The 14256-nt window shown below is 38.0% G+C and overlaps 1 protein-coding gene across 1 annotated transcript; it reads left to right on the forward strand.

Moving 5' to 3' along the window:
• The first annotated feature begins 3614 nt into the window (after positions 1-3614).
• Positions 3615-12822, forward strand: slc6a4b (solute carrier family 6 member 4b). Its single transcript, XM_020101021.2, has 13 exons — positions 3615-3882; positions 4942-5076; positions 5201-5420; positions 5570-5708; positions 5800-5934; positions 7252-7355; positions 8377-8504; positions 8584-8696; positions 9002-9133; positions 9297-9396; positions 9519-9619; positions 10039-10206; positions 10309-12822. Exons 1-13 carry the CDS (start codon positions 3654-3656, stop codon positions 10387-10389), a joined length of 1785 nt encoding a protein of 594 aa, XP_019956580.1. The 5' UTR covers positions 3615-3653; the 3' UTR covers positions 10390-12822.
• Positions 12823-14256: the final 1434 nt, after the last annotated feature.

Below are 14256 nucleotides of genomic sequence, written 5' to 3' on the forward strand. Positions count from 1 at the left end.
ATAAAACATTTAATGTAACACAGTAATAACTTATATATATAATATATATATACTGTATATATATTTATATTCCTGATCTGAAAACAAGCATGGGCTCATAAGAGGTGGATGTCAGAGCCTGTGAATTTCACTGCCATGGAAACGTTTTGTCTTCACGCCACCTTGTGGTCAAGATACAGAATCACTCGTGAGGATGAATCTCAAGACCTGCCAGATAATGTGTCTGCAAATACAATAACATTTCTTTATTTTTCTGACCTTCACTTTGGTTGAGATAAGATGAGAAGAGAAGAGAAGAGATGAGGTAACCTTTGTTAAAGAAAACTGTATAAAAGAGTAAAATTATAATTCTACGATAACATTTAATGGTTTTCCTTTCTGACACACATGATTCATCTAATACACAATAATAACTGAGTCATTTTTGATTTCATAATGCCCATAGACACACAAACAATCAACATGTCCATGGATTATAATGTTTTTAGTTGTGTGAGTGTGATTATGTTCAGGAAAAACAGTGTGAGTCAGAAAACCAGCTGGAGGAAGTCGGGCTTCAGTGCACCAGAGTCCTGGGGCTGTAAGTCCAGCTCTGCCTGGAGGACGGAGCTGTCAGGTAGATCAGGTGGAGAGAGTGATAACACAAGATGACAGACTGAGAGGAGCAGGGCTCCATGAAACTCTCATCATGTCTTCCTTTTTAATACGGGTAACATTCTCAAGTTGTCAAGACACGATTCTTGATTCTTGACCCAAACAATGTCAATATGTAAATTCTGTAATCACACATTAAGTCCTGTAATCTTATAATTTTACTAGATAGAATCCCCCTCTCTATATATTTGTATATATGTGCCAAATAACTCTACACATGATTGTCTAGCTCTTACAGAAGAAATCATTCATTGTAAATATTATTATGACATTTTCTATGACGTGTATATTTTGTATTGCTGATAACTTGTGATACATCACGTGGGTTGGTCTAAATGGATTGTGGGTATTTAAGATGGTGACTGAGTTTGAGTTTCTCCTTTTTTCAAAATGTTCTTATGGTTAAAATGTAAAAGAAAAAAGGGAGTGGAATGATTTGTTGTCATAAAATATTCTTAAATAAAGTTTAAAAAAATCCTTTCTTCATCTGCACCAAAATTAAATGGGTTCTTCTCAGTACCAGGGCCCAGACATGATTATTCAAAGTGATGCTGTCAAATGTAAGAAAGGCGTCATTCAGGAGAATCAGAATGAGATGATCATTATTATATTGTATTATCATTGTTACATCTCATTTGTTTATCAGTTTGCAACACAAATGAAACATTTTTAATTTAAATTGTCTATTTCATTATGGTGACAATGCAAATGACAACAATTGAACTGGGTCAATAAAATGCATAGAAAATATTCCTCAATAAAAAATGTTCAAAGGTGCTTCAAATGAAACCAGTCACCAGTTAAGAAATAATAATCCTGTGTCATATCTGTGTCTGTTTGCCTGTCAGCAGAGTCTGTGTGCAGGGCCACATGCACATGTCCGTGTGTGATTAGAGTCGACGTGCTCCATCAGGCACCAGGGCATGTGATGGAGGCTCCTGTCAGTCTGATGTTCTTCTGCCTGTGTGTGCCAATGCAGATTGACAGGATTGTATGTTGGAGAAGGCCAGTGCTATATGGTTTGTTGTTTTGTTGTCATGCTTTTGGCCCCTGGGGGCCCCCCACTGCACCTCAGCAGAGCAACCGCAACCTTTCTCCCATGGCTGGTTGTTTACTCTGCACCAGCTCCGAGAATGAGAAGACATGTTGAATGAGGAGGAATCCGGAGAATGAAAAGAAGAGAGATCCATCATGCACATGTACAATCATTGTTTCAGTGAAGGAGGTGAGCAATAACAGAAAGTTGCTGAAGTTATCAAACAAACCATCAGCATTTCAACATTTCCCAGCTTCAGTCAGACGACAAGTCATGTGACACCGGGCCAGACAGTTTGGCTGCTTTTAAGAGACTGTCCTGTGATGGTGCTGGATGTCTCATGTCCCATCTCTGTGTCATATCCATTTCCCAGAGTAACTTCATTTGATGCACTCTCTCCGCTCACAGACCTGCACCAACGCTGCTCTCTCACTCTCCAGTTAGCTAACTTTTCAAACTGCCACGCTCTAAAAGCCGTGGATTTGATTACAAAGTCTTTTTATTAGGTTTTCTTAATGAGTGCAGTTATGCTGCTGTGATTTTATTCAGCTGTCTTCGCCAAACTATATTAACATAGAACCAGGAAGTCAAGAGGACTCAAGGTGCTATTTATAAATGTGTGTGTCAAACGTCTGCAAGTTTAAACTGACTCTCTTTGAACAGTGTCTTCACCTTGTGCTTGTTTTCGATTTCCTGTTCATCACCTTAACATCAGTTATTTATTTATCATTACTTTTGCAATGGCTCCACATTTTACATGTGATGTATCATCTAGAAAGATACCATAGAGATAAACGACTTTACTTGATTTAATATAAAAAATAAAAACTGCAAATAAACATACATCTGGAGTTTATAGTTGTATACTTTGTTGGACAACATGTTACTTAAACAGAGCTGAGTTATATTTGTCATAAAGACATAATTTTACTAAAGACATCAGATAGAGAGGACTGGCAGTGTAAGAACTCATTACAAACTCTAACATATTCCAGAATATCATTTTCTTAGTAGAGATTAGCTCAAATCTAATCCACTACTACTTATATACAATTCTTCTTAATATAAATCACAATTATTATAGTAATTTATAATACACCTCACGATATAAATCTGAGGGGTCATGGAATTATTGATGGGGAAGAAGAAAAAAAGAGAAAAAAACAATGAAAGGATCTCCATCAAACAAATCTGTATTTTGGACAGAATTTGTCTTTGTTGAACAGTTATTAAAAATCAACTCACAGAGCTCACTGTTTTGTATAATGCCAAAGAGGTTCAGATCTAAAGGTTTCATTTTCATGTATCACTGTGAAATATGTGTTTTAATGTAGAATTCTTCTACAAACACACAAGAAACAACATGTTTGTGATATTAAAAGTAAACAAATCCTCTAAAATGTAATTGGGCACACCATAAAGTAAATACTCTTGAATGGATCAGATAATACTGATAAAACTGTGTCTAATTTCACGAGAAGGATAAAAAGTTGATTTCAGCAAATGAAGCGCATGACCTGTTTCTCTGGAGTGTGATGAGGAACAGAAATACATCCAGTATTTACTCTGCTGGAGAACCTGTTGCTTCAATGGAGAGAAAACTCAGGATTGTTTGACAAGAAGCTCACAGATGAGGTGATTATAGAATAAACTGTCAATAAGTTGTCTGAGCTGCTGTGAACTCACTGAGAATCTATTCAGTTCAACCACCTGTAAAAACTAGTGCACTCTAAAGAGATCCATGTTAATGATCAGCAGTGACACAATCGATTTAGAGCTTCTCAATCAGCTGGAGCTCAGTGTTAAAAGATGTGTCTCCACTGACAGGTCCACCTTTAATCTTTACTATACCAACTCCTCCCACTGCTCCCTGTCATCTATGCAGGAGCAACCTCCTCCTCCTCCTCCTCCTCCTCCTTGTTCTCCTCTGTGGAGCTGCTCCTCTCTGACTTTTCACAGTCCGATGCCCCAGCAGGACTCAGCGGTCATGGCCGGCGCTCTGACCCACCAGGGCTCCCCTAACCCGGGCTACAGCTCCAACAACAACGCCGTCCCGGTGCCGGCCATCACGCAGACGGACTCCAGGGACAAATGGAGCAAAAAGATGGATTTCCTCTTGTCTGTCATTGGCTTTGCGGTGGACCTGGGGAATGTTTGGAGGTTTCCTTACATATGTTATCAAAACGGTGGTGGTGAGTTGTGACCAGAGCTTCATTCGAAAAGTTAGGATTTGTTCAACCAGGAATCTTCTGTGTGGAGACGTTTGGTTTAAAAAATAAAATCATTGTCAGAGTTTTTAAATCGATCAAATATCAGAAATGATAAAAATGATAAAAATAGATAATAAAAAACTGTCCATGGTGCTGAAATGTGCGTCTGCTCGATGTCACAATCAAAGTTCACTAAAAAGTTCACTTTCCCACTTTTCCTGTGACACAGACTGGATCTATTTGGATCTGATCTCTTTTTAGCAATGGTCTTTAGAAAACAGGAGCTTGTGAGGACGTGTGTTTTTTTTGGTGGAAAAATATTACAATAAATATCTTAACTTTTTTACATTTCTGCATTTATTAGAAGTTGATATATATTATATTGGGATACATTGTACTTTACTTGTACAGCAGCAACTGAGTGGTTACATCACAGCAGCCAATCTGGTTGTAAGAGATGACCACTTAAATTACATAAAAGGGTCAAAGGATAAGATTCAAAAGACAATTAAACGTATGAATATTGGACTGAAAAGCATGAGCAGAAATTAAAAGATTTAAAAACAGAATAAAAAATGTGCAGACTTTATCTTTTAATAGGAAAATACAACTAAATATAAACAACTGTCTGTTGAGTTCATTTCTATTTTTTGAAAAGAAAACATTAATTGTACTATGTCTCTGTTCGATTAGATTCAAGATTCAAGATTCAAGATGTTTATTGTCATGTACACAGCAGATAAACACAGTTTACAGCATATAATGAAATTCTTACTTGTTTTCAATCTCCCAGCATACAAATATTATAAAATAAAAGAGTATTAAAAGAAATAGAAGTTAAAAATGTTAAAAATTTAAATTTTTACTTGTAAATCCCCTATTTGAATTGAAATATCATCTAAATATTTTATGCAACAATTAAATCAAGAAAATAAGGCCAATGAACAGTACATTTTTAAAAACAGATCCGAGAGCTGTGAAATCCTCATTCTTTGCATTTTTTTTATGACAAAGCGTGTAAGCTGATGCATTTCTGTGCAGGTGCTTTCCTCATTCCCTACATTTTGATGGCCATCTTTGGTGGTGTGCCGCTCTTCTACATGGAGCTGGCACTGGGGCAGTTCCACAGGACTGGAGCCATATCCATATGGAAACACATCTGTCCTATTTTCAAAGGTAAGGCCCTGAGCTGCAATGATGCTCAACATGCACATCCATATATCCAGTTACTTAGTTAAATCAAAACCCAACTTGCAGGCTTGTTTTAATCTTTTCTCCCCAATTTTCTGCTCTCTTTCAGGTATTGGATATGCCATCTGCATCATCGCTCTGTACGTGTCCTTCTACTACAACACCATCATTGCCTGGGCCCTCTTCTACTTCTACTCCTCTTTCAGCAGCATCTTGCCTTGGACAAACTGCGACAACGTGTGGAACACCCCAGACTGCACCAATTACTTTGGCATTGACAACGTCACCTGGACAAACTCCTCCAGGTCTCCCGCAGAGGAATTTTACACGTAAGTGCATGTAAGTGTGAGTAACAGACACAGCATATATAAATCGCTTTACAGTAACGCTCTGCACAGATATCGTCCGCTGGGGGTTTTGTAGGAGAAATGTTATTTTGGCCTCTAGACACTTGATGCTTTATGTTTCATCTCAACAGGAGGAATGTTCTTGAGATCCATAAGTCGTCAGGGCTGAGAGACGTCGGGGGTGTTCGCTGGCAGTTGATGCTCTGCCTTTTTCTCATTTTTACCATCGTGTACTTCAGCCTGTGGAAGGGCGTGAAGACATCTGGGAAGGTGGAAGATAGCGGTTGCTAAACAACCATGATTATATAGAAGATCTCATTTCTATAGTCTCTTCATCATTTAACTCTTTCTTCCACATCAGGTTGTGTGGGTGACCGCCACTTTACCCTACATCGTGCTCTTCATCCTCCTGATTCGAGGTGCCACTCTGCCAGGAGCCTGGAGAGGTGTGGTGTTTTACCTGAAGCCACAGTGGGGGAAGCTGTTGGAGACCAGTGTGAGTTGTACCCTGTTGGTTCATCAGAAACAGACACGATTCAATCATTTCTAACAAGACAAATATGACCCATATGAATGTGTAAATACATATAGACTGATACAGATAAAATAATATATTGGTAAATTTACAAAATGAATATCAATAAATTATAGAATTATTTAAAATGATAAATTTGAACAAGCTTGTTTTGCCTCAGGTAAAGAGAAAAAAGTTACTTTCACAACAAAGTTATATATTATTATTTCAATATGTTGTATGTGTAGATGTATTTACTCATGACAGATGTAGAGATGGTTTTGTTGCTTTTATTTTTCGCAGCTACTCCTTAGTAGAAAAATATAATTAACAGACAATATATCTTTTTTCTGATCTATTTCACTCCAAAAGTTAATGAATTTTACACGTAAGTGCATGTAAGTGTGAGTAACAGACACAGCATAGATGTATTTACTCATGACAGATGTAGAGATGGTTTTGTTGCTTTTATTTTTCGCAGCTACTCCTTAGTAGAAAAATATAATTAACAGACAATATATCTTTTTTCTGATCTATTTCACTCAGAGATTTTTCACAAGTGCAGATTTATGATGAATACAAAATTACAATGGAATAATATGCTCAATTTCCCTGCTTATATTTTCCCAAGAGGCAGAAATCTGTAAGACCAAATGAAACAGCCCTTAAAAGACATGGCCCTGAGTTTCTTCACTGTACTTGATGAGTAATAACTTGTTGAATCAACACATCTGGAACTTCCAAGAGTCAGTAGTTTAATATAGTGTACACATTTATTTATCTCTACCCACTTGTCCCTTTATAGTTTTTTTTTTAGATCCATGAAACACCCTCGTCTTCCTCTTGTTTGCTAAACACTGTGAGTGTGTTATGAGAATATGGATGAGATGAAATGAGATGCATAAATAAGCCACAGAGCGGCATAATAAGATGCATAATTGGTTTAGATTTTCTGCCCATTAACAAAGGCCTCCCTTTCTGTCTCACTCACCAACATCCACCGCTGTCCCCTTCTCTTTAATGCCAAGTGCGTGCTGCTCTTCAGATCTCGCTGCGTACAGCTGTGCAGCAACGATGGCTCAGACAACACCTCTCTGTTTGCTAAATTACACTCAAGGGCTCCAAGCACTAATAAGAGAAAAAAGTAGAGGATCACTGGAGGATGTTAAATCACAGAGAGGAAAACAGACATTGATTTGAATCTGTGTAAGAAATGTATATTTCTGTGCTGTTACACATGCAAAGCAATTTCAGTTGCAGTCCCAGACATTGAGGTCTCCGTCTTTTTGCCTTCTCCAGGTGTGGGTGGATGCTGCAGCTCAGATATTCTTCTCTCTGGGACCAGGGTTCGGGGTCCTGCTGGCTCTCTCCAGCTACAACCCTTTCACTAATAACTGCTATCGGTAAGAACTGCGATGCAACGTCCATGGATCTATGACACCTTAACTCATGCAAACCAATGTTTGTTGCTTAAATAGTCCTTGATGAGCAGAGGCCGGTGATTAATTACATTATAAAATCATCAGAAAAGTACATTTCATCTGCAACATGTCCTTGTTAATCATCTTAATGTGAAGTGCTTGAGGAGAAACAGGTAATAGATCCAGTTGTTTGCACCTGGAGAAGGTTTTTCACACACAATTTTCTTTCTCACCATATCGCACATACATGTATTGAGATCAGATCATACACATGAAAATGGTGTGTTAGCAGCTAATTTAAAAAGGTGGCAAAAAAAGAATTATCTGATATACTTTTACAATTAATACTTGTTACGTTACATTAGCTGAATAAAGATCACCCTACTGCCAACCTCAGAAATACACATTGTGCTCACAATATCAGGATCATTATCTGGATCTGCACCTAATCATTTCATCATTTCTATTGAAAATACCCCCAATGTTAAAAACTATTCATCTAGCCTTCAATTTATTGAATCTGCTCCAAAAGTTAATGATTATTTCTTGGCCCAAACATCACCCTTCCACCAAGTTTCTGTGCATCTTTGCGTAATCCCGCCAACAGACACAGAACAATGAAGCACGACCTCCTCTGTGAAGGTAATGACTACTTCTAGAGATAGACACTAATTACTCCATCGCTGTTGAGATTGGTGAGATGTATTTATATCTGGAATAAACAAACATCATACATGCTTCAGTGGCGTGTCGCTCATTAGTGTTGTTGCAGGTTGTCTGTGGTTACTAACAGCATGTTTTCATTTCTTCTCACAAAGATAACAAAGCTGAAGAGAGTCTATAAATGAATCCATTAAACAAAGGTCAGAGAGGTCAGCATGGTACTGACTGGTTTTCACTGCAGACAACACTGGACTACATCTCTGAAAGAAATGAAATGAACCCTAGGAGTACAGTGTTGTGCTGCATGTCCTTTAACAGGGTGTATCTTCCTCCTCAACAGTGACGCCATTGTGACAAGTTTGGTGAATTGTCTGACCAGCTTCGTGTCGGGGTTCGTGATCTTCACAGTGCTGGGCTACATGGCAGAGATGAGGAAGGTGGAGGTCGAGGATGTAGCCAGGGATAAAGGTCAGTGAGAGAAAAAAATCGAATCAATACAAGAAAAGAACTCAATTAATACTCACGCAGATCTTTTCATGCTCTCCAGGACCAAGTTTACTCTTCATCACGTACCCGGAGGCCATCGCAAACATGATGGGCTCAACCTTCTTCGCCATCATCTTTTTCGTGATGATGATCACGCTGGGACTGGATAGCACTGTACGAACTGTCAACTGAGTACATGGTGGACACAGGGTCACTTAATGCCTCACAGAAAATGATCAATAAATATGAATAAATACAACAACCGATTTCATGACATTAAATACAATTTAATTCATTAGGATTTGTTACATATCGGGTCACATATCACATTTACATTACACAGTATTAAATGATCTTCACATCAACAATACAAATAGCCTTTTATTTATCTATATTACAGTAGATTTGAATATTTTATTTCAGTATTTTTAAAAAAATTGCAAAATGACATTGGTAATAACTGTCCCTGTCTGTTCCAGTTTGGTGGGCTGGAGGCGATCATCACCGCCGTGTTGGATGAATACCCGGATCATTTCTCACACAGACGGGAACTTTTTGTTCTGGGCTTGGTCGTGGTCTGCTTTTTGGGCTCTCTGAGCACCCTTACAAATGTACGTTTTCCCACATTTGCAATAAGTTACAATAATTCAACCCCTCAGGATTATATCTACCTGAACCTTTATGTTGATCTGGATACAGTGACACAGTGTAAAAATAAAAAAGCTGAGGTCTGTGGTGTGTTGCTCACCTGGAGAATCGACATGTTATTGACAGGGTGGTGCATATGTGGTGAAGCTGCTGGAGGAGTTTGGAGTCGGATGCTCTATCATTGCTGTGGGTTTCCTTGAGGCCATTGCAGTTTCCTGGTTCTATGGTAAACAAGAGATTATTATTGATTTACAATCAGAAATGTAAATTGATCATCTGCAGAGTCAAATATATTGTTGATTCAAACATTAACAGTTGGTGGCTCATGTTTGCTTGTGCTGGTTTCAGGAATCCAGAGATTCAGCAGTGATGTTGAGGCCATGTTGGGCAAAGCTCCAGGTTTATTCTGGAAGGTGTGCTGGGTCGCCATCAGTCCTGCATTTCTGGCGGTAAGAGGTGAAATGGTCTGAGAATCTCGTCCTCAAATCAAATCAAATCAAATCAAATCAAATCAAAATCAAATGAGTATTATTCATTAAAATCATCCAGAGATAAACCAAGATACAAGAGGAAGCTCTGGACCAGTGACGGTGCAGACAGCTAACAGCTTCTTCTCTATGTAAAATATCCTCCTCAAAACATTTTTCTTCAGAATGTATATTGCAAAACTCTTGGGCAAATGTCAATTTCCCATCTCTACATACAGTCTCATATCCCTGGTTCTTATTTGCATCCGGCTCCCAGGTTGTGTTCCTGTTGACATTTTGCGATATTATATTTCTTTTTTAATATATGCAAGTGTGGCAGATATATTACAAAAGCTACATTAGCACATATTTGAAATGTCATGTGTCCCAACTGTTCTCAGTACATCATAGTGAGCTCCCTGCTGAAGGCTCCGCCGCTCACACTGTTTGATTATAAGTACCCGGACTGGAGCATCACAGTGGGATACTTCATTGGCTTCTCTTCCTTCATGTGGATCCCCATCTACATGGTCTACAAGCTGGTGTGGACCCCTGGATCCCTCAAACAGGTCAGCAGACTGAAGAGAGGGAGGACACTGTTAACTTCCTGAAACATTTTCTTTTAAATCAACCTTTAACCTTGTCCTCCTTGACGCCGTTGTTTTCCACAGAGGTTGGCGGTGTGTCTGAGACCGGAGAGGACCATACCAGACATCCACGCTGACAACCTCAACATGGCCTCTGTGCCATAGGGAGAAAGAAACACCTCAACACATGTAAAACACACACACCCGTTCCCACCACAGTTTTAAATTACAAGCCTGAACAGGGTCGGACATCATCACTGTTACCTGCTTGTCAATGTTCACAGCACACACGCACACTCTGTAAAATGGTAAATGCTGCTAAATTTGTCAGGACTCATATGAGGAAGTGAGATGTTCATATCTGAGCTGTCTGTGTGACTCAGATTTACCTACAGTCTGTCACCACGGTAGTTGACAGCTTTCACATGCAGCCATTTTCACAGTGTTGCATTCTCGTGGTTGTAGGAGTCCATGGTAAACGGTTGAGTGAGTTAACTCTTCCCCTGATCAGCTGTATTTATCTCACGTGAACAAGATGCCAAGGAAAATAAAATGTTTTTCTGTATGTTAATGACACTCAGCATGTTGTTTCTATTGCATGGAGCTGTTTTCTCTTAAGTTCGATCATTTCTGTACATTGTGAAAGATTCAGGAGATCTGCTCTGTGCAGTAACAGTGTTGCTAACGCAGCCACTAAACTAATCATGTGTTTTGTATGTAATTACATGTAATCAAATGTATTCCTCAGTGGGTTGTTTTTCCGAACAGATCATAGCATATTCTACAACATGTCAGCTAATGTTTTTCTTGTCCAATTTGTCTTTTTTCTCTTTTGCTCAGCCCACGAGGACAGATATTAAATGGGACCAAATCGAAACCAGATTATTAGTAAATTAAAGTCCCCTCGTAATTTTCTTTTTGTCAATGCTGTATTTTATATTCATACAGTAGGTCTGTAACACTGTGCTTGCATTTGCATCTCATGCATTTCCATGCTTCTGGATATATCTGCTAAAATGTTCTGTTTTTCCCTTCAAGTGTTTGTAATTGAGGTAAGTGAGGCACTCAGAAAAAGACCACCATCAAATGATAGTCTTCTCATTCTAATTATAGCATATTATTTTACATATAGAAAGTAGATTAATTGCACTTACATGCGATAGTAATTTTTGTGCAACTGTTATGTATTACCATAGTTTTTCAAATTCAATTGTTCTTCATCTGATGCTTCATTTAACTCCAGAGAGACTGTTTTTGCCTTAACTTGCCTAAATATCACACTGTTTGTATGAAACTCGTGAAGCTTGTTGTGATATTTATTGATACTGTGCCTCTCCAGACAATGTTCTCTTTCTAACTGAAGACTGATCAAAGGTTTTTACAGATTTACATTTCAATTTAATATTAGTCACCTACAGTATGTTAACTTAATCTAAACTAGAATGGAACTCACTAGAGTGTAAACCTCCGCCAAGGCTCTACATTCCCCTTATGAGCACATTGTACATTTTAAGTGATATTTATTTGGATAAATATTTTTATCCTTGAGATCAATTAATTATTGTCTGTGAAGTCAAGGAAAGACAAAACGCCTTTTCTCTCAATGCTACACAAAGTGAAAAAAAATCCTTGATTTGCCCCATGATCTGGATCCACACCAAAATGTTCCTATCCTTCCACCCAGTTTGGTGGTAATCCGTCCACTCATTTTTAGCGTAATCTTGCTCACAAGCAAACAAATAAACAGGGGTGAAACCTTAACGTCCTTGGTGGAGGTAAAAAGCGCTTCACACTGTTTATATTCAGAGAATAATGTGGTGAGTGAGGTAATGATTGTTGTGTGAAGTCAGTCCTCTTCAACATGGTGTCTGTGGTGAGATGTGTATAAATTAATTACAGTATAAATTGCCAATTTCATATTTTGTGCTTCATTTCAGTTCCAGTGTTTAAACATGAGTATAAACAAACACACAAAAAGAACAATATTTGAAGCAGATGAATTCCACTATCTATAAAAAAAAGCAGGAAACCAGATATGAGACGTGTTGTTTTAAATCTCCATACAGCGGTTGTCATGTCTTTGTAAAGGTCGTTGGTTGCTGCTGCTCACATCCATTAGATTTTCTAATTAACAAGCTAATTTGCAACATCCAGAATCCATCAACATCCAAGGGGGAGAGAGCAGCCTCTACCTTCAAATGCTCACAGCGCCCTTCAGATCTTTACTTATTCAACTGTGTGTGTGTGTTTTATTCCTGGTTAAGGCCCGACCACTTCAAGGACGACAGGTATGATGAACGTATACGGGAGTAGAGCAGACGGCGGTTTGGAGCATATGATTCCCCGCTGAGCTGCTGGTTGATAGACATCAAAGCTCTTTTGTGTCAGTGACTGCTATTGAAGTAGAGAACAGGCAAACACAGGAACACATAAAAGAGATGCTGATAAATGGAGGACGTGCCCTCTACCTGACAGGAGCAGCTCGCCATACAGGACAGCGCTTTTATTATCAGCCAGTCAATTAGGACCCAAGAGTCCATTTGGAATATACAGAATACAGTGAATGTTGGACAAATTCACATGCTGCTGGTAGAATTACATTTGAGACTTGAGAGCAAAATGTATTTTTGGAACAATATTTGGTTTAATATGAATCCACAGGTTGTTAATCTCTTTCATGTGTGGTATTGACTTTGACACATAATTCATGCTTCACATGATGTGGTGTCCCCCTGATAGAGACACACTAACGACCAATCATTTTCTTCAGTGTCAAATAAAATGGTGACAACACTCAGAGCTTAAACAGTTAGAGCGCTGTCATGTTCTAATAGTTGACATTGCATCTCCCCAACCCTTTGCTCCATTGGCTCCTTGTTCAATATCAAATAGATTTTTTATATTTTACTGATCACTTTTACTGATATATTTATTTATTTCTCATCTATTTATTTATTTTACAATATTTCCTTTCTTAACATCACCTGCATCAACAAAACAAACACTCACAACTAAATGAAAGAAAACTATAAATTATTATTAATATTATCATTATTATTATTATTATTATTACAGGCACTGTTAACACCTTGGCGTTCAGGATATTCTGTGCATACGCCTAGATGAAAAAACACACATTTATATACGTGACTTGAACTTATGACATAACAAATGGAGTAGTTATGCCATGCTTCCTTATGTTTGTTGTCATGACAATGTTCAAATCCATTGATGGATCAATAGGAACAGATGAAAAAATACCGCAGTCAAAGAGTCACATTAAGACATTAAGTTTATTATTAGAGAGGCCATTTTATTAATAAGCTAATCAAGTGTCCATAATCGTCACGACATTTAAAAATGTGTATAACTGATATTCAGATGTCCCATTAAAACAAGATCTCACACTTCATGCGATAATTAAATGCTGTTGTGAGGAAGTTTTAATTTCAGGCCAGCGTGAGTGACATTTCCTGACGCTCATTAAGCTTCTCTGGTATATAATTAAGAGCTATAAGTGTTTGTAATGGTGTGCATACTTAATTACTATAGAGGATAAAGGTAAAGGCCATAAACATCAGTCATGCAGAGGAATTATATAAGGATATAACCCCGAGGAGATTGACCTTTATATCTATTCTTCATTGCTCTTTGACATTTCCGAAATGAGAAATGTGATGGAGGCCTCACACTTGCTTGATGGTTCCCAGTAAAGGAAAATGATTTTACAGCGTGTGTACTTGAAAACACGTGAAGCTTTCTCACCAGTTCTACAACAATCAGCCAGATGAAGCTGTGATGACTGATCCAACTGACTGACAAGTGACCAGCAACAGTTGTGATCATCTGTTTAACTGTGTAAGTCATTTCTTATCAAAGATGTTCCTACTCCTCCATGATTCTAACCTGAAAATCTTTTGTATTTGTACCTGTTACTTTCAAAAAACTATTTTGTAGTTGGCTGCTGAGGATGTAAAGAAAAAAGAGTATAACTAAAAAATGCCAAATGCTTGTAATTATTTTTTTTTTTTA

Source organism: Paralichthys olivaceus, chromosome 4, assembly GCF_024713975.1.
Source record: "Paralichthys olivaceus isolate ysfri-2021 chromosome 4, ASM2471397v2, whole genome shotgun sequence".
NCBI classification, from domain to species: Eukaryota; Metazoa; Chordata; class Actinopteri; order Pleuronectiformes; family Paralichthyidae; genus Paralichthys; species Paralichthys olivaceus.

Coding starts and splice junctions, on each gene's coding strand:
- slc6a4b (XM_020101021.2), top strand. CDS start 3,654: ATGCCCCAGCAGGACTCAGCGGTCATGGCCGGCGCTCTGACCCACCAG. Junction 5,709..5,799: donor GCGTGAAGACATCTGGGAAG/GTGGAAGATAGC, acceptor CTTCCACATCAG/GTTGTGTGGGTGACCGCCAC. Junction 10,207..10,308: donor CCCCTGGATCCCTCAAACAG/GTCAGCAGACTG, acceptor TGTTTTCCACAG/AGGTTGGCGGTGTGTCTGAG.